The sequence below is a fragment of the Schistosoma mansoni genome, chromosome 1 (genome assembly GCF_000237925.1).
Source record: "Schistosoma mansoni strain Puerto Rico chromosome 1, complete genome".
Classification (NCBI taxonomy): domain Eukaryota; kingdom Metazoa; phylum Platyhelminthes; class Trematoda; order Strigeidida; family Schistosomatidae; genus Schistosoma; species Schistosoma mansoni.
The window spans coordinates 489,338-517,243 of NC_031495.1; the positions used below are offsets into that span (position 1 = coordinate 489,338).

Below are 27,906 nucleotides of genomic sequence, written 5' to 3' on the forward strand. Positions count from 1 at the left end.
AAGTGGCTATCAGGACTCAGTAGCTGAGTGGATAATGCGATGGCGTTTGAAGCGAAAGGTACTGGGTTTGAGTCACAGAGTGAATATCAACTCTGAGATGCAGGTACATCCAGCTGGCAAGTCCCAAATAGGACGAAACTGCTGGCCGCTATCCATCTTTGCTAACAATGCTTGTGAATTAAGGCTATATCGAAGCAATACGCACAGTATGCACATATGCCAATTCGAGACTGACCAGTTGCAGTCCTAACACATCAATGGGAAGATTCAAACAAACAATACTAATTGAATTTAATATTTATAAGAGGTTTCATTTCCTCTCTAATTATAAGTTATCAGTTCACATTAACATATAGGAGTCATCAGTGTGCTGTTACGGTATCATCATTCAATTATAAGTTTCTAATACAGTCAGACAATGGCTAATAGTAGAATCCAGAGTGTATGTTTCTTTCTGTTTGGAATAGGTCAACTGAATGTATCTCCATCCCAATGTTGATACCCATTTCAATTCCTAATACATTATCTAATAAGTTACAGAGTTTAATCAGACATTAGATGGCTCAACGGGTATGAAGTTTATTTGTAAGGGTTTATACTTTTCCATCATTAGTGTTAACTTAACAGGATTATATTTTAAACAGAGATAGATGATAGTTAGCAGTGGAATCCTATACTTGTATTTCTTTTTACTTGGGATTAGTCAGATGTTGATATCCACTCGAGATGTCGAGCCAAGTTCCGTTCGCTTCAAATGTCATCAGGTGATTCACTTAGCTACTGAGTTCAGATAGCCACAGGGTTGTGCAATGAGGTGAATTTTAGTTCATATATATTGGTTGTTTGGATTTTGCCATTGATGCATGACACTGCAATCGATTAGGGTTAAATTACATTTAAAATACACAAGCCGTTGAAAGATATTGGTTTTTGTACGTCATTCATATGTTATTAAAATTCACATTTGAAAATCAGATTTAACAGTTAGATTCATGAGCCGATCTAAGCTAGACCACCATTGAAAACCTGGAAGCACTGGACGGCCGTTTCGTCCTATTGTGAAACTCCTCAGCAGTGCGCACCCACGATCCCGCACTCGCGAGATTCGAACCCAGGACCTACCAGTCTCGAGCCAGAGCCCTTAACTAATAGACCACTGGTGGTCTAGCTTTAATTGACTCACGCTTTCAACTATGCAAATGCTAAATCTCCACAAAACCCCTTTTGATAATTAATAAAATTCAATATTATCATTATCTAAAGGTATTTATATTAGATTACCGTATCAGTGTTTCATCATTCAGTTTACCAAATTCATTACAATTCTCTTTTAATTGTTCTAAACGTTCTTGACAATCATTGACCAGCATTTCTAATTCATCTTCGGAATTCCAAGTTGGTAATGGACTAAGTGGATAATATTCTAAATCATTTAATTCATTAATACCGCCAACATTCGGTTTCTCGTCAAAAGTGACTTTCTCTAGGTTATACAAAAGTAAAAGGAACAAGGAAAGAACTCACTAAATGTTTTAAAACTAGGAGAGGATACTCCTAGACTGTATGTTCATCATCATAGGTGTGTTCTAATAGTTTCTCGCCTATCATGGAACTTGCGAGGGAGCTATGTTAAGGTTAGACATAGTATACTAAACAAAAGTGGGCAATCGGTTGATTTGGTTGTGAATCTTTATTAATTGAAGTAGATACGACATACTTTGAGTGTAGATGATCACCGCTTACCTCAACAGTTGATGTTTATAGGTGTAGGAGCAGGTCGAAAGAAAGCTAGGAACGGGAGAATTAAAACAAACCATCATTCTAAGAAGCTGATGACTATTGATCTGAGTTATGTTGGTAGATGGATGCTACCTGGTTGGGATGCGCGCGATAACGGAGATCAGTGGTTGGAGACTGAGTGAAATGGCTAGGAATAGTTCATGGCGGTTTATGCGCATTAACGTTTTGTGTTCCTTCATATATGAGTTGATCAACGTTACTTAAGCAAGTCTACTGCAAAAATACTAATGAGTATACTTACAGCACATGCATAACATCTAAGTAGGTAGCAAGAATGAACTGAAAAAAGTAATATAATAAGAGACTTTGGCTAGGTTAATAGTTTACGTACACAAAAAAGATGCCTTTGTTCGCATCTTACTTTTTATGTGAACTTGGGATATCATGTAGCTTGTCTATCTTTATTCTGTTTCAGTTAAAAGTCTAATTAGAAATATCCTCTTAGCATCGCTCACTCAAAGCGAAACAAGCGGTTGAGTAATACTTGGGGTTAACCGTTGATCACTAGCTTAAAATAATCAACTGATTAACATGGCTCAGTAACATTTTGTCGACTTTGGTGATTGTGAATAGCATTACTCATACTGATGGGCCACTAACCATTTACTCTGTACTGGATAGCATAGGTATTGGCTCAAATAATTCTGATGCGTACCAAGCTGAGATCTTGCACCAGTTAATCAGTCCACTAACTGTTGATCTGAAGCCTGTAGACTGGTAAAAACAGCATGATCAAGGTCAATATGATAACAAGTCTGTGATCTTAGGCCAGAATCTATTTAATTTATGATCCATTAATATTACATCGATGGGTTCGTCATTTATCATCTCGTGGATCATCAGCAGAATTACTTTACAATGATCATTGCTTGATTTGATTTGTATATTAAGTTTGCTATTCAAATTGATACTATATTGGTGTGTTTTTTCGACAGTTTTCTTTATATCGTTAACTTCCTCCTTCTTCCGTCGGTGTTCAGTGACGAGTAACGAAATCTATGATCAACTGTCAAAAGTTATATAAACCAGATGATTGTTAAAATTACTTTGATCTACACATCCTGATAAATCCACATGTGATATTATTTACCATTACACCACAAATACATAATCGTGACTGGTAGAGTTCAGATATGTCCGGAAAGGAATTTTTTTGTTTTGTAGTTCGATTCTATCACAGTCCATGCTTTTTGACGACCACCAAAACCAACCACGTGGAACGCAAATTTTACATACTTAAGATCACGAGTCAATTGAAGCTAGACCACCATGGAAAACCTGGAAACACTGGACGGTCGTTTAATCCTATTATGGGACTCCTCAGCAGTGCTCATCCACGATCCCGCCTCGCGGAATTCGAACCCAGGACCTACCAGTTTCGCTCCAGAGCACTTAACCGACTGGCTCCATGACGTAATGCCTGGAGTTCTAATGAGAAGTCGTGACCAGTGGAGCTAATCCATGTCAGGTAGAGACAGGTATCTACCTCAGTACAATAGGAGTTGGTCGCGCAATTGGTTGAGGTTAGACATTAACACCGTTGGATGCCGGATCAGTGGTCTATCGGTTAACTGCTCTGGAGCGAGACTGGTAGGTCCTGGGTTTGAATTTCGCGGGTGCCGGATCGTGGATGCGCCCTTCTAAGAAGTCCCACAATAGGACGAAACGGCCGTCCAGTGCTTCCAGGTTTTCCATGGTAGTCTAGCTTCAATTGACTCATGATCTTAACTATATAAAATGGAACGCAAATGCTCGTTTATGACTTAAACTATGAAGCAAAATGAATCTATCAAACACTTCCATTTTACCTCCAGTCATCATGCTGTTGTCACCTTCATCTCTATATGAATCCAATATTTCATTCATTGGTTTTAATAATTTTGTTGAATCATCTGACGATATGTTGAGATTTGATGGATTTATAACATCAGTAGTCGATTCTTTTGTCTCATTATCATCTAACAATAATTGATCTGTTCGTGAATTACGTTTTAACAGCACTTGCTCAACAGATTCAGAATTCATTTCAGCTGCAAGACGTTCTTTTTCACGAATGAACAATAAATGTTCATAGGCTTTGATTGGTTCAAGCTTGAATAAGAAAAAAAAAAGAAAGGTGATGTGAACCGCGAAACAAGAAGCGTTAACAAACTACGAAAGCTATTTTTGGGGACGTTATTACATTTCATTCAAACCTTGTATAATAGTAACATTTACTTTTGCCCCTAGTCTATTCTACAGATCATGAGCTTTCGTTTGATGTATGATTCAGTGCCATAGCCTTTTCTGTTCCAAAGCTATTGTAATTTAGACGTAACCTTTTGTACTATATTGTCTACTCTAATCCACCAGTTTTGGACATCATTGTATTTTCCTAATTATTGTACGTTGTGGTCAGATTATTCATCTATTTATTCATGTTACTTTTCACCCTAATCTGAATTCGGAATTCGAGTGCTAGATCGGGATTGGAATAGAGCGATTAGTGTTCCAGTTGTCCTTGTCTTCTCTCTCTTGCACGTGCCTGCCAGCCAATCAGGGATAGAATAGTTTCCGTCTCTCTACCCCCACATCGAGCTCATGCATATTAGCCTAAAGGTTAAGCCAGTCAGCCTATCGGGTCAAGGTCTTAATCTACATTGGACAAGTTATACTCGGCACTAAAGTGGGTAGACAGATTCAAGGACGTAACAAAAGGAAATGAGAATAGAATTTTGATGGAAAAGATAGTGGATAAGTTTTTCAGCAAAGATTTTTAAGTAAAACATCACATATACATATAATCATTAATGTGAAGCTGAACATAAATTTTAAATAATTTGTCAGCTACTATCAACGATATTCCGGAGAATCCCTCCTCTTTAAAATTCCCCGACTACCAATCTAAACTTCTAGTCTTATGTTCATAGAAGAATCTTAATGTATCCTCTGGCATCCTTGGTGACACAGAATGCAATATGTTTTTTTACATTTTAGTGTAGGATCCCTTAAAAATAGGCAAAAATGACTCAACCACGGATGAAATTGAAGACTTTAAGGTTTTACAATTGGTTGATCATTGGGTGGTGATCAATGTCAAGTGTGTCAGGTTCTTTTTAGTACAGATTGGATCCTATCGATTAAGTTACAATGTGGCCACTAGCCTAGGTGACTCGACAATGCGTGCACTATGTTGAAATAAGATGGTAGTTGAAGGTAGTCGACAGAAAACTTTGGACCTAGGCTTCGTGTTATTTGGCACTCGTCAGCAAGGTTTACCAGTAACTTTAAGGTAAGTGATGCACTAAGGAGGACCTGACGTATATGATATTGATCACCACCTAGTGATCAATCAATTGTAAATACATCTCGCGGACCGGATAGCCCAGTGGCAACTTCTCTGACTGTGAAGCTGGGTGACACAGGATGGAATCCGTCAGGGAGCATCAGTCCCCTCATGATTAAAGGTACACCTTGCAGACAAAACCTAGGTCCAAGGTGTCCTGTTAACTACCTACAACCATCATCTTAAACAATCAGGCTTGATAATGAGCGGCTAACTTGTAAGCCACTAAATTCGCACCCAATAGTTTAGGCTGTGAAACCAGAGGAATCTAGATACGACTCCTGAAAATATCATTATTGCTCTATACAAAAGAGTCCCACACTAGTACAGAACAACGATCCGGTTCCCTTTGGTTTTTAATAGTTGTTTAACTAAAGTCATTTAGTGATTTGGAACTACAAATTATTCAGCCCATACAACGTTTTAAGATGTCTTTTGTAAGAAATATGGCAACTCAAACTGATGCTTATTGTTTCCAAGTTCTGTATTGTTGATGACTAACTAGTTGATTATTATTCGTCGTTCAACATGTTTGACTTTAAATGTAACAACTTTCATTGCTTATATTATTTGAAAATGATAATTTCAATGAATTAACATTACTTATATACAACAATCAACTTCAATATTAGTGTGGTGTATGCTACTGATGTCGACAGATATAAGTAATATGTATCATTATTAATCGAAAGTCAAATGCCCGATGAAGGAATGTTAAGAAGATCAAAAAGAGAAGAGATCTAGAACAGAGAATAATTATATGGAGAAACAAAGGATCAATAGTCTGAGACGATTGATTGACATTTTGCAAATGAAGTATTTACTATAAAATTCATTTATTATTGTTTTGTTTGAATCTTCCCATCGATGTGTTAGGACTGCAACTGGTCAGTGAATTAAGGCTATATCGAGGCAATACGCACTGTATGCACATATGCCAATAAGAGACTGACCAGTTTCAGTCCTAAAAACATCAATGGGAAGATTCAAACAAAACAATACTAAATGAATTTAAACTTCACTCCATCACACAAGTGGATAACACGATTGCGTTTGAAGCGAAAGGTACTGGGTTCGAGTCCCAGAGTAAACATCAAATCTGAAATTCAGGTACATCCAGCTGACGAGTCCCAAATAAGACGAAACGCTCGTTAAACTGGATTTCATTGCTAGCCACTATCCATCTTTGCTTAATGTTTACTATATAGTTCTCAGATTTTACCAAGATATTGTGTAATGTTATATTGAAATACATTTAGTTGTCCCGATTTGTGTTCTCATTCACTTCACTAGTGATCCGAGAAATATAGTATCTACAAAGAAGAATAGATTAATTAGGAACTAAGTATAGAAACAGTAGTATTGAATGCCTATGATTCTTAGTGGATTAAGTGAGAACATGATTGAATTTTACTTATATAACAAGGGGGTTTTATGAAGGTTTTAATAATTTCATATAGTTAAAATCATAAGTCAATTGAGGCTAGACCACCACCATCCCGCCCCGCGGGACTCGAGCCCAGGACCTACCAGTTTCGCGCCAGAGCACTTAACCGATAGACCACTGAGCCGGCCGGCATCCAGCGGTGATAATGTCTAACTTCAACTAATCCACGAAATTGCGCGACCATGATGGTCTAGCTTCAATTGACTCATGATCCTAACTATATAAAATTTTACTTATATGGTCTATGATATCAAACGACTGATATTGGATATTTGGCTAACCATAGTCAAGAAGTTTATAATCTTTTGGCAAACGTTTATTTGGAAAGAAAAACAAAAAAAGAATTCTTCTACGACAACTTACCAAATTTCGAATATATTCATATAATAAACCTTTCAAGTGTATATGATGTAAACGATAAATCTTACAAAGTTCTTTAGCAAGAGTAGTTTTACCAATACACGGTGGACCAAGAATACATAAACGTAATGGCTAACAGTAATGTAATAAAAGAAAATTGAGAAAATATTCCAGATTAGCTGACAACAAATTTCAATACAATTTTCATTATCAACTTAACAATGGATGGTGTAACCTGGAAGAACTGGATGGCCGTTTCGTCCTATTATGGGACTCCTCAGCAGTGCGTGTCCACGATCCTGCCTCGCGAGATTCGAACCCGGGACCTACCAGTCTCGCGCGCGAGCACTTAACCGATAGACAATTGGTGAACGGTTGCTCAAATTTCGTGGATTGGTTGAAATTAGACATTAACACTGTCGGATGCCAGCTCAGTGGTCTATCGGTTAAGTGCTCTGGAGCGAGACTGGTAGGTTCTGGGTTCGAGTCTCACGAGGCGTGATCTTGGATACGCACTGCTGAGGAGTCCATATGAGGATTAAACGGCCGTCCATTGCTTCCAGGTTTTCCATAGCGGTATAGCTTTAATTGACTCATGATTTCAACTATGATAATACTGAAATCTCCACAAAAACCCCTTCGGATGGTGTAACATTGATAATCAAAGAGGAACCAAGAGAAAGTTACTTTTTTTATTTCAGATTATAAATTCTCAACAGTTTTTATCTATGCAATAAAATGCGATTAAACTGGTCTAGCTCAACTACAGTCGATAAGTGACTCACTTTTGATAGTATCGAATAATAAGGAATTTATTGATATTGGAGTTCTGTTCTCTGAGCTGGATGGATTGGTTGTGGAGCTTTCATCGTCCTTCTGAACGACATCATCAGCACAAACGTCGGGTAGAAAATCATGAGTCCATTGAAGCTAGACCATCGTAGAAAACCTGTAATCGTTCGCGCGCGAGACTTATAGGTTCTGGATTCGAATCTTGCGAGGCGAGATCGTGGACGCGCATTGCTGAGGAGTCCCATATTAAGACGAAACAGCCATCCAATGCTTCCAGGTCTTCCATGATGGTCTAGCTTTAATTGACTCATGAACTCAACTATTAAATTACCGTTATTAATGTTGAGAAAGATTCAGCCACAAGAAAGCCACAAGAAATACATATTTAATATTGTAAAATAATGATGCTGGATAAATCTCATTAGAAGTCCAATATTATTTAGTTTCGGATATGCTGATGGAAGTGAGTTGACCATCCAAAGAAGCATTTTCAAAATTCAATATTATTGAATAAAACAAGGAATATCGATATGTACTCCTGTTGCGATAGAGTTTTAACACAATATATATTCAGAAGGGATTTTTTGGGTTCTAATCTCGCAAGACGAGGTCGTGGATGCGCACTGATGAAGATTCCAATAATAGTACGAAACGGCCGTCCAGTGCTTCTAGGTTTTCCTTGGTGGTCTAGCTTTAATTGACTGATGCTTTCAACAATATATATTCTTTTGAGAAATCTGGAAAAAACTCATTGAACTAAAAACACCAAGGGATAAACTAGTAGATATATATACTAAGCTTAGACATAAATAGTGAAGTACTGTTATATATCATACTGAGGTTTGTGCCACTGACGTCGACAGATATAAGTAGTATGTATCATTGATAGAATGTGAAATGTCTGGTAGTAGAAGGTTAAGAAGATGGAAGGAAAAAGAACCAGAACAAGGAATGATTAGTATGGAAACGAAAGAACAATGAAGTCTGAGACAACTTGTTTTCTCGTTCACAACAACACCACATTAGTAAGGTGAGATGAAAAGAAACAAGATGAATAATTAAATAGATTGAAATAATATGGTAGCAGTGATAATTATCAAATACCAAACATTAGGAATTAGTTTCTACAAACACAGTTGAAAGGTATATGTATAGGAATATTGGGATTCAAGATGAAGAGGAAGATAAAAAGTGAATACATCTGAGATATGATAAATGCTCCTGAGCTATGCCACTCAAAGTCTCCAACAACCAACCAGAGTTATCATACAGTCGTTAATCAAGTCACAGAACGTATCAAAACAAATCAGAAGGACATCTTGTTGACTTTGATCATTCAACTTGTTACATAAACAAATTATTAATGATTTCGGGACTAATCAACGTTCAATGTTGCGGCTTATCGATTCCTTTATATTGTCTACACTCTCTTATACTGTTCATAGGACTTTTCAGAAAATATTATTATACTAGTGTTCTGTAAGACCGATTAGTAGGTTTACTGACGAATTCCTTCTGACTCTTCTATGAATACAGTTGTGGTTAAATATCTGAAATCTAACAAGTAACTAATATGTTATTTTATAAATATACGTCACCCGAATTTTGTTTCTTTGCATATTTTATGGAAGGATATGACAAATGTCAAGTAATTGAAGGTAGAAGGAAATCCTGAACTTCAGTTTCATGCTTACTTACTTACGCCTGTTACCCCTCGTTGAGGAGCATAGCCGCCCACCAGCATTCTCCATCCAACCCTGTCCTGAGCCTTCCTTTCCAATTCTTTCCAGTTGTTATTCATCCTTTTCATATCTTCTATTTCCCGGCGTAATGTGTTCTTTGGCCTTCTTATTTTCTGCTTCCCTTTCGGATTCCAAGTTAGGGATTGCCTTGTAATGCACATTGGTGATTTACTTAATGTATGTCCTATCCACTTCCAACGTCTTTTCCTAATTTCCTCTTCAGCTGCAAGTTGGTTTGTCCTCTCCCACAGAAGGCTGTTGCTGATAGTATCCAGCCAATGAATGTTGAGTATTTTGCATAGATTACTGTTTATAAATACTTGTACCTTCTTGACGATGGATGTAGTAGTTCTCCACGTTTCAGTTCCGTACAGTAGGACTGTCTTAACGCTCGTATTGAAAATTCTCACTTTGAAGTTAGTTGACAGTTGTTTTGAGTTCCATGCTACTTAAGACATACCAACAAGGCTTGTATATAATATTAAGTCATTCACTTAGGAACACTGAAACTTGATCGAAATTATTTTATCATTACTAAACGACTACACAAACATTAAGTTAGTCACTACTCATTGGTCAGTCAGTTGTAGAATAAGATAGTTATCTATCCGTGCAACCAAAATACAAATATGTTATGCCCTGATAACAATAGGGAATGGTAACTTTGGGATCCATTTATGGACCGATATTATGCATAGATATTTTTATCGTATAATTGCTAAATAACTAACTATTCATATTCACGTTTCCCTTATTATAAGCTTTATTTTGATCTATAGACTACCATTATACGATTTACCATTCTTGAGTTATCCCTAGTCTAGTAATTACTGCCTCCCATATTCACAGCCACATTTGGCTGAATTTTGTACAAATGTTACTTTCTATTTTATTGGTACGAAGTGGTCAGCCTGTTTGGTATATAAACTCAGTATGTTTGAAATACAATGATTCATACCACAGAGGCTGTTATCAGTGTTCTGGACTTAACTGGCTGGGCTAGGCAGATAACAGAACCGGCAAGGACTCTAGACTGCTCGTACGGTTCTCGTGTGTCACTATTCCAATCGATAATCTGTTGTTCTCTGATTGGCGGTTTTATCACGTTCATACGTTAACAAGGCATCCACTCGACTACAAGTTATAACAAAATACGATATCTACCAAACATGCAATGTGACCAGAATAATTCAAAAGTAGAACCAAATAAATATCTTTGCTTTTGGAAACACACATTGATTATTCACTACTGTATAGAAAATGTTTTACTTTTAACTATTATACACAATTATCAAACTGCATCACGATGCAAGCTCTAACATGGAATCCTGAAGGAAAAAGGGATAAAGGAAGACGAAGGAACACAGTGCGCCGGAACTTGAAAGCAGATATGAAGAGGATGAATAACAAAAAGGTAGAACTGGAAAAGATTGTTCAGGACAGAGTTCACCGGAGGATGCTAGTAGTTGGCCTATGCTCCTCCACGAGGCGTAAAAGGCGTAAGTACGTAAGTAAGTAATTACTATACACATATAAATATCATTAAAATTTACCTTTAATTGATGTTCTTCAATAAATTCATTGATTAATTGGGATATATTAGTTGGTATGCCTGAATCAGAAATCCATGGAAATTGCATATCTTCTTTAATTGTACTGGGTTCAATACGAAGATTCATTGTTAAAATATCAGTTATTTGTGTCTTTAATAACAGAAGCAAAAAAATGAAGTGGTAGTTAACAGTGAAGTCTGATATGTGCGTTCGATTCTGTATGAGGTTGGTCAAATGGGAATAACTGCCTTCGAGGGTTGATTAGTACACTAAGGTCGTCTCATAGTCCTCATCACCTCAAACATCAAAGTTTCACTTAATAAGCTATTGGGCCACTAGATTCTATAACACAGCTGTTGATGAAGTGTTAGCTATAGGTTTAATGTATGGGATTATCTGTCTATTCTGCAGTTATTAGTACTGTAGTGAACGAGAATATCAGTGGCGACAACCAAAGGTATCTTAATACAATATTACAGAATATCTTGGTGAAATCTAAGAACTATATAGTAAATACTTAATTTACAGAATATCTGTCAACTGTCTCAGAATTCACTGGTCCTTCTTTTCCATACCAATCACCCTCTGTTCTCGATCACTCTTTAACAAAGCTACTGTAGACCACTTATGCTATTTTAACAGAACTCATGTTGAAGTTGCTTTTGTAGACTGATTAATTTGGTAAGGTGTATTCATTTCGAATCGTTCTCAGTTGGGATACCACTGAGAAAAAGAGGGTAAAGAATACCTATTTCGTCTTAGTATGGGACATATCAGCAGTGAGAAACCCCAACTCCATTAGGGATCAAGCCCATGATCTTCAGTTTTAGCGACGAACACTTAATCATGAAAACTCCTGGATCATTGATCAGTGGTACAATATCAACCTTAAAAATATACCAGGCTCTGGTGAATACAGTTTGTAAATAAACAAGATTTACTGGAAGAAATCAAAATGCAAGATTAATAACCCACAACTGTACCAAATATCTATTTGACTCGTCTCTACACCATCAGCCTCACTTGATTTTAACAAACGAAGTAAATGAACAAGTAATTGCATAAAATGGAATCATTAACATGACAAATAACTGTGAAAAGACATATAGCATAACCCTATGGATTTTACTTGCAGGATATGAATACACTGATAGAAACTGATCCGGATTAATTAGCCGTTTGTTATCGGAGATCATGTTATAAACAGTGATTGCCTTTTAAATTACATTTTCCAACTAATAACAAAATCACTCATACTGATGATATTTGACGTCTGAGTTAATCTATTGAGGGTTCATTGAATAAGATAAAAATCACTTAGTTGATCAGATAAGTTTTTAAATAATATAGAAAATTATATAAAGTGTGTGTAGGATTATTTGACTACCTCTTTGCATACTAACCGGTATTTCCTTTGATTTCATTTCTTCTTGATTGTATATTCTTGTAACTCCATTGGATAATCCCGATGAGATAGCCTACAACAGGAGTACAACAAACTATAATTATATATATATATATACTACGGGATCAGATTACTGACTCCATGCCCAACCCTCCATCTTTTGTGGGCTTGAGACCGGCAGTAACTCTAGAAGAGTTACAGGTGGATTTATATGCTTGAGTTCGATTAAACCAAACTACTTGAGAAATGAAGTAAAGTGTATTTACTTGTTTATAAAATGTTTATGTAAGTAGAACTAGAAGTAAACGACTTCTGATGGAGGTTTGTTCTCTGAGCTGGATGGTTTAGTCGTGGAGCTTTCATCGTTCTTCTGAACGATATCATCAGCACAAACTTCGAGTAGAAATGAGCTACAAATCTTCTCCACCATCTCAGTAAACGATTTCATTTAGCTGGTAAATTTTCAGTATCACTTGTCAGTGACAGAATAATATCATAAATTGATTTATATAACCTGAAAATCAAATAGGTCTCATAGTTTCAATTGAGATCATGAATCGATCAATATTAGACTACCAGTGAAAATCTGAAAGCACTGGATAGCCGTTTTGTACTGGTATGAGACTCGTGGTATTCGAATGCAGAACGTTCGGTCTCGCACGCAAACGCTTAACTTCTAGACCACTGAGTTTTAATTTGATAATATTGATAACAACTTCCCCAGTTTAGATCAATTCATGATAAGAAACAAATTTAGAATGCTTAATTTGAATTTTTCAATCTAAGTGTAGCTGAGGTTGCTTGTAGCTTTCTAAGCGTCCAACAAGTCTGTTCTAATCAACACTTTCAGATAATTCTCCCCTCCTCTAGTAGATGGTTGCTGCATATTATAATGCAATTCATATTAGAGGCTTAATTTTAAGCCCCAATTTATAATATATTCGTTTTTTACATCTGGAATGTTGGGCTAGTTTATGTTGGCATGTTCTTAACAAACAGTCGTGAATAACTCAAGTCACATTGGAAATAAAGTCTTTGGTGAAAATTATAATTCAGTATACAGCAGTTATCCACTAAACGGACGGCTGAATGATCGAAACTGCTGAGTACGATACACTTCCACAGTATTAAAAACGTTGTCAATAAATTCACCTGCTTTGACTGATTATATTTTTGTACTATTTAGGACTATGTTTGTCTAAAGAGGTTTCAAATAACTTGAGCATTGGGTAGAGAGTTAATAATCAATACACTTTTCTATTATATCCCAATGAGCAGAAAAACTGTATTTCTGACGTTTCGTCACTTAATGGAAGCTACTTCTTTAGAGTAACCAAATAACTTGTGTTTATTTAATTCAAAGATCTTCTACTCATTGGGATATCACAAAAACAAAACATTCATTACAAACTACTAATTGTTTATTTTAGTGGACACGGCGCGTCCACCTAGTAGGGTTGGAAAAACCTCATTCAAAACCAATGGTGCACATGGGCTGGCTTCAGTATCCTGAGGGAACAAATGGCGTATGAATCAATCGTTGGTCACTGGCTACCATGGGACTGCATCTCCTTACGATGCTCCACTGCCTTGTGGATCAGACCTTTAGATCGAAAGCTCCGAGTGTGGCTTCTTAAGAAAACCACCTGCTTCAGTTTCAGCACCTGGGCAGTATCACAGCCCTCACACAAATCAAATGAGATTTGTGTGGCGTATATGTATTCGGTGCCACTTTGTACGAATATTTATGTGTTCAAATAAATAAATAAATAACTTGTTCATTGAATATCAAAATTTGATTAAATATTGTAATGTGTCATTAAACATGAAAGTAATCCGACATCTATTTTATCCTTATTATACACTAATCATCATCAACTACAAGGTTTTCATTTCTTCATAGTGAGCATATTACATTTTCAGTTACTGAGATGATATTTTATATAGTTAAGATCATGAGTCAATTGAAGCTAGACCACCATGGAAAACCTGGAAACACTGGATGGCCGTTTCGTCTTATTGTGGGACTCCTCAGCAGTGCGCATCTACGATTCCGCCTCATGGGATTCGAACCCATGATCTTAACTATATATAATTATTAAATTCTCCACAAAACCCGCTTGTGATAATGATCATATGCTCACTAGTGACTGGCTCCATGAGGTAATTCCTGGAGTTCTAGTGAGAAGTCATGGCCAGTAGAGCTAATCCATGTCAGGTAGAGACAGGTATCTATCTCAGTACAATAGAAGTTGTTCACGCAATTGGTTGAGGTTAGACATTAACACCGTTGGATGCCGTCCATCTCAGTGATCTATAGGTAAAGTGCTCTGGCGCGAGACTGGCAGGTCCTGGGTTTGAATCCCGCGAGGCGGGATCGTGGATACGCACTGCTGAAGAGTCCCACAATAGGAAGAAACGGCCGTCCAGTACTTCCAGGTTTTCCAAGGTGATCTAGTTTCAATTGACTCATGATCTTAACTCTATAAAATTACTTAAATCTCCACAAAACACCCTTGTGATACTGAGATGTCAGTTAACTGATAATAATGTTGAATATTATCGAATTCGCTAGACGGTAAAATCATTTGATCTTGTTCCGATATTCCAAACTATGATTGTTCACATTGTATAGCTTTCCAATAAACCATCGATTGTTATCTTTTAAATGTTTATAGAACACATTGTGTCTACAAAGATTCTCTTCAATAGTTCAAATAAAGCTATAATTTCACATTGAATTCACTTGCTGTTATTTGCTTGTATCTTCCCATTGTTGTTAAGGACTGTGATTGATCAGTCTGTTGTTAGCATCTCAGTATTGCCTTAAGTCACAAGCTTTATAAGCAAAGATGGATGGTGGCTGGCAGTAAAATCCAGGACGCGTATTTCGTCCTATTTAGAACTCGTCAGCTGGATGTATGTTCATTCCGGGCACGAACCCAGTACCGTTCACTTCAAACGCCATCGCGTTATCCACTTAGCTACTTGGTCCTGATGACCACCATCTATCTACTTTTCGATCAAATTATAAACTTGGAAAGTTTAATATAAATATAAAATCGTAACACTGAAGTCAATTCAGTTTCATTCATTAGTTATCTACTTCTGTATGTAGATACACTATTGATACTTAACAATCATTGGACATAGAATAATGAAACTATATCAGTTTGTGTTTTAAAACAATTCATTCTGTTAAAAAAAATGAACATCATTATTCACTAACTTTAACAATTTCTGATAAAGTAAACTGACCATCATCTCGAACAACAATGTAACGTTGTTTAGGAGGATCATTAATTATACATTGGATTATTCTAGATCAATAATGAAAAAAGATTAATCAAAACAATGAGTAAGTATTATCTTTTGAATCTGAAGTATGGTCATTGTTGTTTCTATGCCAACTTGGAGGCTTTTTTTGGAGATTTCTTAAAATTTGAAAGTTAACGTTATGAACTGATATCCCATGGGAAACCAAGAAAACACATAGAGAGCTTAAACTAACTATTTTAGTCCAGTTTAAGGATTCAAAACATTGTGTACAGAAAATTTCATAGAGAACTATCGTGAGACCTAAAGGCTCTAGGTATGATCAAATTTGCGTTCACGCTACAAGAAACAGTCATGAACTTGAATAAATCAGTTGATTTAAGCTCCTTGATTCTTAACAGTTCTACAGTCAATTTCTATTTTTGGTTTTGATTTACTTTCCAGTTATAAAAAATGTCCAAAATTCCCACTTGTATTTAATCGTCTTATTTGCTTACTTACGCCAGTTACTCCTAATGGAGCGAAGGCTGCCGACCAGCATTCGCCAACCCACTCCGTCCTGAGCCTTCTTTTCTAGTTCTACCATTTTTTGTTCATTCCTCTCATGTGTTCTTTGGTCTTCACCTTCTCATCTGGCCTTCAGGATTCTACGTGAGGGCTTGTCTTGTGATGCAGTTGGGTGATTTCCCTAAAGTGTGCCAAATCCACTTCCAGCGCTTCTTCCTGATTTCTTCCTCTGCTGGAATCTGGTTTGTTCTCTCTCACAGTAGATTGTTGCTGATAATGTCTGGTCAACGGATCCGAAGTATCTTGCGTAGACAACTGTTAATAAACACTTGTATCTTCTGTATGATGGCTTTCGTTGTTCTTCACATCTCCGCCCCATACAGTAAAACTGTGTTGACATTTGTATTGAAAATTCTGATCTTGGTGTTGGTTGACAATTGTTTTGAGTTGCAGATGTTCTTCAGTTGTAACTATGCTGCTCTTGCTTTACCGATCCTCGCCCTCACATCTGCATCTGATCCACCGTGTTCATCGATGATGCAGTTCAGATGTATTTAATCGTACTATTTGACAGATAGCACTCATCCTCGAAATATCTATTATCAATATAGATGCAAGACACTGATCAAGTGAAAATACATTGAATGAAAACTGTCATTAGTCCCCGAATAATCATTCACGAATTCATTGACTACCTTTCTTAGTTGTATAATAGAGAAGAGAATCCCTGGCTATTGTAGGCAACATCATTCAGTAAACTTAATGCGAATCTGGCAGAATGGTTCGTTAGTTTACAACACGTAAAATAAAATAAGTGAATACAAAAGAAAATGGTTACTTAAATTTAAGACAAAGATCTTTTGAATAATAGTGAATTTTTTATAGTTGAGATTATGAGTCAATTGAAGCTAGACCACCATGCAAAACATGGAAGCACTGGATGGTCGTTTTGTCCTAGTGTTTGAATCCTCAGCAGTGCACATCCACGATCCCGCCTCGCGAGATTCGAACCCAGGACCTATCAGTCTCGCGCGCGAGCGCCTAACCACTAGACCACTGAGTCGACATCCAACGGTGCTAATGTCTAACTTCAACCAATCTACGAAGTTCGGGAGCCATTCATTAACGTCTTCAGTGAGTTGATATCTTCCAACAGACCTGGTTGAACTCCCTGGTTTTGCTCACTTCGTGGATTGATTGAAGTTAGACATTAACACCGTTGGACGCCGGCTCAGTGGTCTAGTGGTTAAGCGCTCGCGCGCGAGACCGATAGGTCCTGATTATTATTATTATTATTATTATTATTATTATTATTATTCAAAACTTAATAAACTGATTTAACCGATTATCACATTTTAAATTCGTTTCATTGATATTTGCTTTGATTCAATATCATATGTTGAATGATAAAGCAGTGAATTGCAATTCGGTTTGTTGTCAATATGAATAGAACATAAAGTTATTGATTCACCGTGACTAATTTCAATCATTTCAATCAGCCCCGCTAACTAGAGGGGGAAGTTCAGGTTCAGATGAGGAAAAGTATATTCCACAAACAGCCAAAAATATGAATGAATAACAAGCACAACTCAATCGTATATTTATAGCATAAAAATGTACTTGAGAAACGTCACAAAATTGCATATTAAAAGAGACAACGAACTAACGATATTGAGGGTCCTTTTAAGTGGGAAATGTAATCTGAGGATGAAAATAGGCGCCTTTGACGCGAAAACAAGGAACTCAAATTTCCAAAATAAAATTACAAAACTAAAGCGTTTGCCAAGTGAGTTCTGGGGATCTAGCATCCACAACAGCCTTCCTCATCACTATCATCTCTTTTTATGTACATTTTTTGAACAATACTAGTAATACGTTTGTAATGACATTATGGTGTGTGCTACTTATATCGACATAAGTAGTATATAATACTACTCAGGAATAGAATGTCTGACAGAAGGTCGAGAAGGAAAAAATGGGAACAGAAAGCAATTGGTACAGAAATGAAGGAACAGTGAAGTGTGAGACGATTGATTGACACTTTCGAAGGAACATTCAAGTTTGAGACAATTGATTGACATTTTGCCAATTAAATATTTACTGTATGATTCTCAGATTTCACTAAGACATTCTGTAATATACCCTCACTTGTGTTCTCATTCACTAGAATATTACCTGGCTAAATCTAGTATATGAACAGTTGGCAATATATTTTCTCCATTTAAATAAATTGGCAATTCATTTTGTGTTGACCAAGCCTCCTAAAATTAATTGAAAAGAAAAAAGGGTTGATTATAATTCAGGCTTCTATATTTTATTATACTTCTACAAAGCACTCTACATATGAATGTGAATCCATGGTAAACAATTAAAACACAATGGAATAAACAAAAAGTAACCACCAAGGTCGACAACTGTTGAAGTTCAATCTGATATTACGGATCTGTTGAAAAAAAACGTCTAACAAAAATCAATAAATTCACAGACTGATACCAAATAATAGTTACCTGGCTTTTATTTATTTAATTTATTTAAACACATAAATATTCGTACAAGGAAGCACCACATACATATGCGGCACACAAATCTCATTTGATTTGTGTGAGGGCTGTGATACTGCCCAAGTGCCCAAACTGAAGCAGATGGTTTTCATAGGGGGCCACACCCGCACCCTTTGACCGAAAGGTCTAACCCACAAAGCAATGGAGCATCGTAAGGAGATGCAGTTCCATGGTAGCCAGTGACCAACGATTGATTCATACGCCATTTGTTCCTTCAGGATACTGGAGTCAGCCCATATGCACCATTGGTTTGTAATCAGGATTTCCCAACTCCCCTAGGTTGACCCTCCGTGTTCACCAAACCGGTTAAAGCGCTGGACATTAGCTTTTTTTCATCCTCTCACTCTCGTGAACAACACCGGTGCCACGAGAAGGCAGTGAGTAAGACTTCCCTGGCGGAGACTATATACGCGTGGCCATGTGAGAGCATTTGGAGAGGGAGAGCTGACTCTCCCCACTCTCGGCCGTACCAGGGCATTTGGGGGCTACTGTTGGTTCTTTTCCCTAGGAGGAATATGAATCTAGCTTTATCTACTTTAGTTTGACTACTCATGTAATATCATTGTCCCTCAAAGAAGCAATAAAATTCAGAGCTAAGTGCACAAATCTACACTTCATTACTAGCTTACAGTTTTATGATCAAGCCAAATTTCTTTTACACTGTGCTGTTGAGAAATGCTGTAACTGTTTACTTATCGATATAATTGTTTTGTGTTTATTGATAATAAGTTGGAGACTAGAATCAAGAAGCTTTGAACCAATATCTTATGGAACCTAGCTTGTAGCACAAGACACTATTCCAGTATTAGGGTGGGGGGTCGATGCACTATCAGTAGTAAAAACCTACTCCTCCCATTCTTCCATTGAGAGATGTTATCACTGACAATTGTAGTATTGAATCAATCAGGTTAGTTGTCAGATCATAAACTTGGTCTATGGAACCCGATTAATACCAATGATTAGGCAATATTAGGATGATATCGCAGTTCATTATGAAAACATTAATTTGCATAGTAAACGTCTATTTAAGTCATTTAGAGGCTTATGTGACACAAATGTGGCTATAAATCCATCCAAGTGTCAGTTCCACCTTATTTCTATCAACTGCCCTAGCTACACTGTAGATGCTCAGGGTTTTAAACCTCATATGAGCCACCCAGCTCCATTGATTTAGACACTGTCATTTACAAATATCTCAGTAATTCGGTCATAAATTAGCACCCTTTAGTTTTACTCCAGGTTTGTTCTTAACTTTACGAAAGTAATATCTCCAATTTTCTACTTGATTTCTACCAAAGAGTTTGTATAGGAACAACAGCACGAGAATAAACTAAGGAAAATGGCACGGTTTGTAAATGACAAGGCTGTTCTCAGACCATTTCCATCGACTGAATAATCCATCCTTACAACAGACGCATCTCAATTGGGATTAGTTGTGGTTCTAGAGCAGAATGGGAAACGTGGTATTTTTATTCCGAAACTATTAGGCAAGGGCAAACAAGGATATTCTCAGACTCAAAGGGATGCTTTAAATATGGTATGGGCAATAAAAAGATTGCACAAATACTTGTTTTGTGTAAAATTTCATACTGTAACTGGTCACAAAGCGTTAAAGTTTATTTATCACTCAACTAAACCACTTCATCAATCATCTGCTGCCACAGTCTAGAGATGGAATTTAGAGTTAAGTGTTTATGATTTCTGGTTAGTACTTTTTTTAGCAAGATTATCTTCTATTGGATCTAACACCTTTCCAATACATCTGCTGGTGCTGGTGTATTAGAAATCGACTATACTTTGTGTTCTAACTCCGCCTATAGCTCCTCCGGGGGCTACTGCCTGTCCCAAGCCCGAGTAAAGGAGGAGGGTTAGGCATGGGATTAGCGACTCCATCCCGTAGAAAACCAACTCGCTAAAAAACGCTAACCAGAAAAAATTATTCAAACCATTTAAACTCTGCCCTGGGAGTTGAAGGAATAATTATGACGTCTCGTGATGAAAGCCGAGTTCCTTCGGAAGTCATGAGGCCGATGCTTCTTCTAACAACCATACTTTGTGTTCTGACTAAGGCCTGATCAGGGCATACAATAATTGGAACAGTTGAAAAATATATGGAACTCACGTAAACTGTCGGTCAACATCAAAGTTAGAATCTTAAATACGAAAGTCAAGACAGTTCTACTATACGGAGCTGAAATAGATATTTTAAGTTTGGTTGGTGGCCTGAGATTGTTGCTGAAATTAGTCGAAAAACCGTCCTGCCTGTTTACATATGCTATTGTATAATAAGTCTATTTGGAATCCTTGGCATGAATCTTATGAATCGTGGCAACGTATTCATGCGAATAACAGTGACCTACTTTTTAAACTCATATTATGCTTTAATTATTATTGATCCATATTTTGGATGGCCAGATGTGGTACTGACATACATTCCTAGAAGGCACTTTACTCAAAGAGTGATTAGGAATATATTTAGCTATAAAGGAATGTATTATTAACGAATAATGGAACCCATTTCACAGAAAATGTTTAACAGATGGTTTAATGGTATTGAATGTCATCATCTATTTACAGCTCCACGACATTCTCTGTTTAATGGTTCAGTAGAAATCTTCGTTCAAACTTTAAAAATTACTATCACATCAGTGAATCCAAGTAATCTAGAAGAGGTAAAGATATACATCGATAATTTCTAACTTCAGTGTTCTAATGTATAATACTCAATAATTCATGACAATCTAACTAAACTAATTAAATCTCGCATAATTTGAACTCATCTATTGAAAAAACATCAGAAGTACAGTCTTACCGAGGCAATGACTACAGACCATCTACGGGAATTACAATTCAAAGAATGAGTAGTCGGAGGATAAAGATTCTTGATTTAAATGACCATTTAGTTCACAGCAAACATACAGACCAATTGAAGCTTAAGCTAAGTAGGTGAACTTTTATGATGATTACTAAATTGTAAACTAGTACACAGAATGCATGAATATCATCGTCCTATGTTTGTTGTAATAATATTATGTTGATTATCTGCATTACATAGTGAACATTTTACGACCAGTATGTGAAGAGAGTATAAAGTTCACGTAGTAAATATCAAATATATCCCTTGGGCAGTTTAATGTGTGCATCCTCTAATGCTACTGAGTCTTCAAGTTACACCACTTACTTACTTACTTACGCCTGTTACTTTCAATGGAGCATAGGCCACCGACCAGCTTTCTCCAACCCACTCTGTCCTGGGCCTTCTTTTCTAGTTCGCCTGTATCTCCTCCATGGGCTACTGCCTGTCCCAAGCCCGGGTAAAGGAGGAGGGTTGGGCATGGGGTTAGCGACCCTATTCCGTAGAAAACCAACTTGCTAAAAAAGCGCTAACCAGGTTACACCACTTAGTAATTGAACAATTTCAAATTTTTACAGTCACCCAATAGTATAAGTATTATTTATTTATTTGAACACATAAATACTGGTACAAAGAGACATCAGATATATATGCGTCACACAAATCTCATTTGATTGGTGTGAGGGCTGTGATACTGCCCAAGTGCCCAAACCGAAACAGGTGGTTTTCTTAAGGGGCCTCACGCGGAGCCTTTGACCTAAAGATCTGATCCACAAGGCAGTGGAGCATTGTGAAGAGATGCAGTTCCATGGTAGCCGGTCACCAACGATTGATTCATACGCCATTTGTTCATTCAGGATCCTGGATCCCATGTGCATCATTGGTTTGGAATGAGGGTTTTCCAACTCCCCTAGGTGAACTTTCCGTGTTCACCAGCCCGGTTAAAGCGCCGGACATTCGCTTTTCGTCCTTTCAATTTTGTGAACAACAGGAATGCCAAGAGAAGGCAGTGAGTAAGACTTCCCTGACAGAGGCTATATACGCGTGGCCGTATGAGAGCATTTGGAGAGGGAGAGCGGACTCTCCCCACTCTCGACCATACCAGGGCATTCGGGGGCCAGTATAGTTTTCTGTGTTACTAACTGACTGAAAATTGATTATGAATGAATGAATGTGAACATATAAGGTAAGTACTCACTTTAAATAAATGTTGAAAAAGATATTCACCACATCCGTAGAACACTCCACATGCTAATACATAAGTTACAAATTTCTTTTTACGCTGTTAATTTAAATAAGAAAATATTTTTTTATGGTGAAATCAAAGGACTTATAGTTGGGATACTCAAAAAATTGGCTCCTGCCGTGTAATATATACCCTGTTTGCAGTAGAGGGGAGTGGAATATGCAATGTTAAATAGTTCCAAACTGAGAAAAAGCCACTAATCATGGGTTATTTGATTTTCACCTGCCTAATTTATGTCAGTTTGTGACGGGACGTACCATCATCTTGAACTGGAAAAATGTACTTTATATGGAAATGGGAACAAATAAAATACAGATGATTCCCCGCTACTTCACAACATCACTGATGTGCAATTATATGTAAATCTTCAGTTTTAAGTTATTAATTAGAGGTGATTTGAACTCCACCTGTAACTCTTCTAGAGTTACTGGCGGTCCCAAGCCAACAAAGGAAGGAGAGTTTAGCATGTGGTTGGCAACCCCATCCCGTAGATAAAAACCTCTTTAAATAAAACCCCAACCAGATTAGAAAAAGTAAAACCATTTAAACTCTTCTCTGGGAGTTGAAGGAAGAATTATGACGCCTCAGGATGAAGGTAGGGATTCTTCGGACATCACGAGGTCGATGCCCCTTCTAACAACCACGGCAACAATTTTTATAGGTACATGGAATGTCCGAACAATATAGGAGACCAAGAAGACCATGACTGTACACGCAATCAGAGAGACCCATTGGACACAATCTGGACAGAAAATGATAGATACTACTGTACTCCCATCATGAAGAGGAAAATTCTCCACACAATCAGGAGTTGCTCTGATGCTGTACAAAGAAACACGTAGAGCACTTGTAGGATGGGAATCTCATAGATCTAGAATCATCAAACCATCCTTCAAAACAAAGAAGGAGGGGATCACAATTAATGTTATCCAATGTTATGCATCCACCACTAATAGCAACGGCGACAATAAAGATCAGTCCTATGGGAGGCTGCAATCAATCATAGCGAAATGCACAGGAAAAGACCTAATGGATAGACCTAAACGCCAAAGTCGGAATCAACAACACAGAATATGAAGATATCATGGGTCGACATTGACTGGAGGAGGGGAAGGAGAATGGCGAGAGTTTCACCAGTTTATGTGCATTCAACAAAATGATTATATGTGGCACTATATTTCACCACAAATGCATACACAAAGCTTCATGAGTCTCACCAAATCACACCACGGAGAACCAGATAGATCATATTTGTATCAATCAACAATTCCGAAGGACAATGGAAGATGTGAGAACCAGGAGAGGAGCTGACCTAGCTTCAGATCACCACCTGGTTGTGGCCAAGATGAAACTGAGGCTAGAAAAAACACTAGACAACTGGGGGAACAGCATTACAAAGGTTCAATACAACCTTCCACGACAGAGTACAAGCTCTACAACATCTACTCAAAGAAGAAGAAACTACTATGGATGTCGACTGAAAACGGATCAAAGAAACACTAACTTCAAAGTATCAGAAGGTACTGGGTCGTAAGAAGCATCATCATAATGAATGGATCTCTATCGAAGCCCTGCACAACATTCAAGAAAGGAAGAACAAGAAGACGGAAATTAACAACAGTCGAGCCAGAACAGAGAAAGTCAAGACACAAACTGAATACACAGAAGCAGACAAACAAGTGAAGAAGACCATCAGAGCTGACATGCAGAAATACATGGGAGAACTAGCAACGACAGCGGGAAATGCTTCAAGAGAAGGAAATATGAAACAACTATATGATACAACGAAGAAACTGACAGGGAGATGTAGTAAACCAGAGAGACCAGTCAGGGACAAACAAGGCAAAACAATCACTGAGATTCCAAAACAGAGGAACAGATGGGCAGAACAATTTGAGGAATTCTTATATAGACCAGTCCTACTAAATCAACCGGACATCGAAGTAATACACACAGACCTTCCTATAGATGTCACTCCAACAACGATCGAATAAATCAGCATTACGATCAGACAAATCAACAGTGGGAAGGCAGCAGAACCAGACAACACACCACTGGAAGCATTCAACTCAGACATTGAAGTGACTGGAAACATACTCCACGTTCTATTCAGTAAGAATTGGGATGAGGAACAAGTGTCGACAGACTGGAAAGAAGAACACCTCATCAAGATACTTAAGGAAGGAGATCTCAGCGATTGTGAGGACTACAGAGGAATAACTCTACTATCAACACCGTTAAAGGTTTTCAACAGAGTTGCTGGATCGGATGAAGGATTCAGTAGACGTTCAGCTTTGTGATCAACAATATAGATTTCGTAAGGATCGGTCATGCAAAGACCTAATCGTGACAATACGGACAATTGTTGAAGAGTTGATTGAATGGAACTCGCCACAATACATGAACTTCCTTGACTATGAGAAGGCGTTTGACAGTGTGGATAGGAGAATATTATGGAAACTTCTTCAACACTATGGAGTTCCAGAGAAGATTGTCAACACCATCCGGAACTCGTACGACGGACTACAGTACAAAGTCGTGTATGGATGACAGCTGACAGATGCATTCCAAGTAAGGACTGGAGTTGAACAAGTCTGTCTACTCTCCTCCTTCCTCTTTCTTCTGGTGGTTGACTGGATTATGAAGACCTCGACATCTGAGGGGGAGCACGGAATACAATGGACAGCTCAGAATCAATTAGACGATTTGGACTTCATAGATGACATAGTTATTCTATCCCATACACACAAACAAATGCAGATGAAGAACACATTACGTCGGGAAATAGGAGTAGATATGAAAAGGATGAATAACAAGTGGTGAGAACTAGAAACGTTTACCCAGGACGGGGCTAGATGGAGAGTGCTGGTGGGCGGTCTATGCTCCTCCATGAGGAGTAACAGAAGTAACTAAGTAAGTTAGAGGTAATTGGATCAGGCGTGTTTTAGTATTTCATGTTTTTTTATGTTCTCAAGTGAAGGTTCACTTCTGGACCACCTCACAACTGAACCAAGAGGGTATTATACCAAATATTTACTAATTATTGACATTCGGTCATAGTGTTACTAAATCGATTTTTGGGGTTTTCCATCAAATATCCTCAATATTAATATCCAAATATTGACAAAATCATGGGAAATTAGAGTGTAGTGATAAGAATTGGGAATATATGGATAAAATTTGATCATTGATTTTAGCTTATATTGTTTACATATTCGCCTAACAATACTACAATACTACATCATTTCAATAAATACTGTATTTGAGAAATCGATCAATCAAATGGGGAAAGCCTCGTTTTTTCCTTCCTTTAGATATTTAACAGAAATCTTTCAAAACTGTAATCAGTTTAAATAAGGAACTTGATGTATGATTCCCTTACATTACATGCTTTGGTTTATCTTGTATTTCTAATTTATATTGTAGATGCGCACTGCTGAGGAGTCCCATAATAGGACGAAACGGCCGTCCAATGCTTCCAGGTTTTCCATAGTGGTCTAGCTTCAATTGACTCATGCTTTCAACTATGAAAATACTAAATCTCCACAAAACCCCTTCTGATAATTAATAAAATTATTAATTGTAAATTAATTCAAGAAGATACTCTTCTTTCGTTTTTTCTCTTCAATGTTGAACCAAACTTTGAGGGGTCTTTTTTCTCTGTATTTTTCACAAAGAATCTGTCATACTATGATCAAAGTATCTATTATTTATTTATTTAAACACATAAATACTGGTACAAAGAGACATCAGATATATATGCGTCACACAAATCTCATTTGATTGGTGTGAGGGCTGTGATACTGCCCAAGTGCCCAAACCGAAACAGGTGGTTTTCTTAAGGGGCCTCACGCGGAGCCTTTGACCTAAAGATCTGATCCACAAGGCAGTGGAGCATTGTGAAGAGATGCAGTTCCATGGTAGCCGGTCACCAACGATTGATTCATACGCCATTTGTTCATTCAGGATCCTGGATCCCATGTGCATCATTGGTTTGGAATGAGGGTTTTCCAACTCCCCTAGGTGAACTTTCCGTGTTCACCAGCCCGGTTAAAGCGCCGGACATTCGCTTTTCGTCCTTTCAATTTTGTGAACAACAGGAATGCCAAGAGAAGGCAGTGAGTAAGACTTCCCTGACAGAGGCTATATACGCGTGGCCGTATGAGAGCATTTGGAGAGGGAGAGCGGACTCTCCCCACTCTCGGCCGTACCAGGGCATTTCGGGGTCATACCAAGGCATTCGGGGGTATGAAGTTAGTGAATCATCAGTCTTGTAAACTTTTAAATCCATATGACACTGTAATTAAACGACAGTGAAACTATTAGTTACAAATATCATAGTTATCTAGTCAGTAGTCTAAAATACTTTCAGTAAAATCTAAGATTGATTAAATGACTAACTGGATGACCAATTAATTGAATAACTGAATACACTACTCGTTGAGTCTAAAACAGTATTTCATAAGAAAAACCTTGTAGATGATTTGGAGATTATTGGATCCAACTTCTGTTATCATGTATGGTAACGGATAAAAGCGCCTAAAAAAAATTAAACACAGAATTGATGGACAATTCTGTTTTCAGTGGGTTTTCTTTTGTTTCGCATACAAAACCATGAGAAGTAGGAAATCAATATATAGGTATATCCCATTAAATTCTTTTAATATACTTACCTTTTTACCTAACTTCAAAATTGATTTTTCACATTCTAAATATTCTTTAAATTTTGGATGTGATTTACGACGTTTATATTCGGATTCCACAAATCCTGGATCTTCCTTTAAAATCATTTAGAAATATAAATTATTAAAACATTTAACCACTTTTTATGATACATTATAGCTATAATCAGAAGGGGTTTTGTGGATATTATAGTAATTTTTAATAGTTGAGATCATGAATCAATTGAAGCTAGACCACCATGGAAAACCTGGAAGCACTGGACGGCCATTTCGTCCTATTATGGGACTCCTCAGCAGTACACATCCACGATCCCGCCTCGCGAGATTCGAACCCAGGACCTATCAATCTCGTGCGC

At 37.4% G+C, this 27,906-nt stretch overlaps 2 protein-coding genes across 2 annotated transcripts in view; both read right to left on the reverse strand.

Moving 5' to 3' along the window:
- The window catches only part of Smp_160450 (hypothetical protein), a gene marked incomplete at both ends in the record, with an annotated part of 71,190 nt that overhangs the window by 38,651 nt on the left and 4,633 nt on the right, over positions 1 to 27,906 (reverse strand). Inside the window, 6 exons of the mRNA XM_018792901.1 lie at positions 7,001 to 7,064; positions 11,020 to 11,169; positions 12,423 to 12,497; positions 15,654 to 15,744; positions 22,821 to 22,873; positions 27,542 to 27,646. Of these exons, the coding sequence (XP_018647467.1) occupies positions 7,001 to 7,064; positions 11,020 to 11,169; positions 12,423 to 12,497; positions 15,654 to 15,744; positions 22,821 to 22,873; positions 27,542 to 27,646 (538 nt within the window). The remainder of the gene's footprint in view (positions 1 to 7,000; positions 7,065 to 11,019; positions 11,170 to 12,422; positions 12,498 to 15,653; positions 15,745 to 22,820; positions 22,874 to 27,541; positions 27,647 to 27,906) is intronic.
- Positions 3,529 to 3,825, reverse strand: Smp_191780 (hypothetical protein; the record flags this gene model as incomplete). Its single annotated transcript, XM_018792902.1, has 1 exon — positions 3,529 to 3,825. One exon carries the CDS (start codon positions 3,823 to 3,825, stop codon positions 3,529 to 3,531), a length of 297 nt encoding a protein of 98 aa, XP_018647468.1.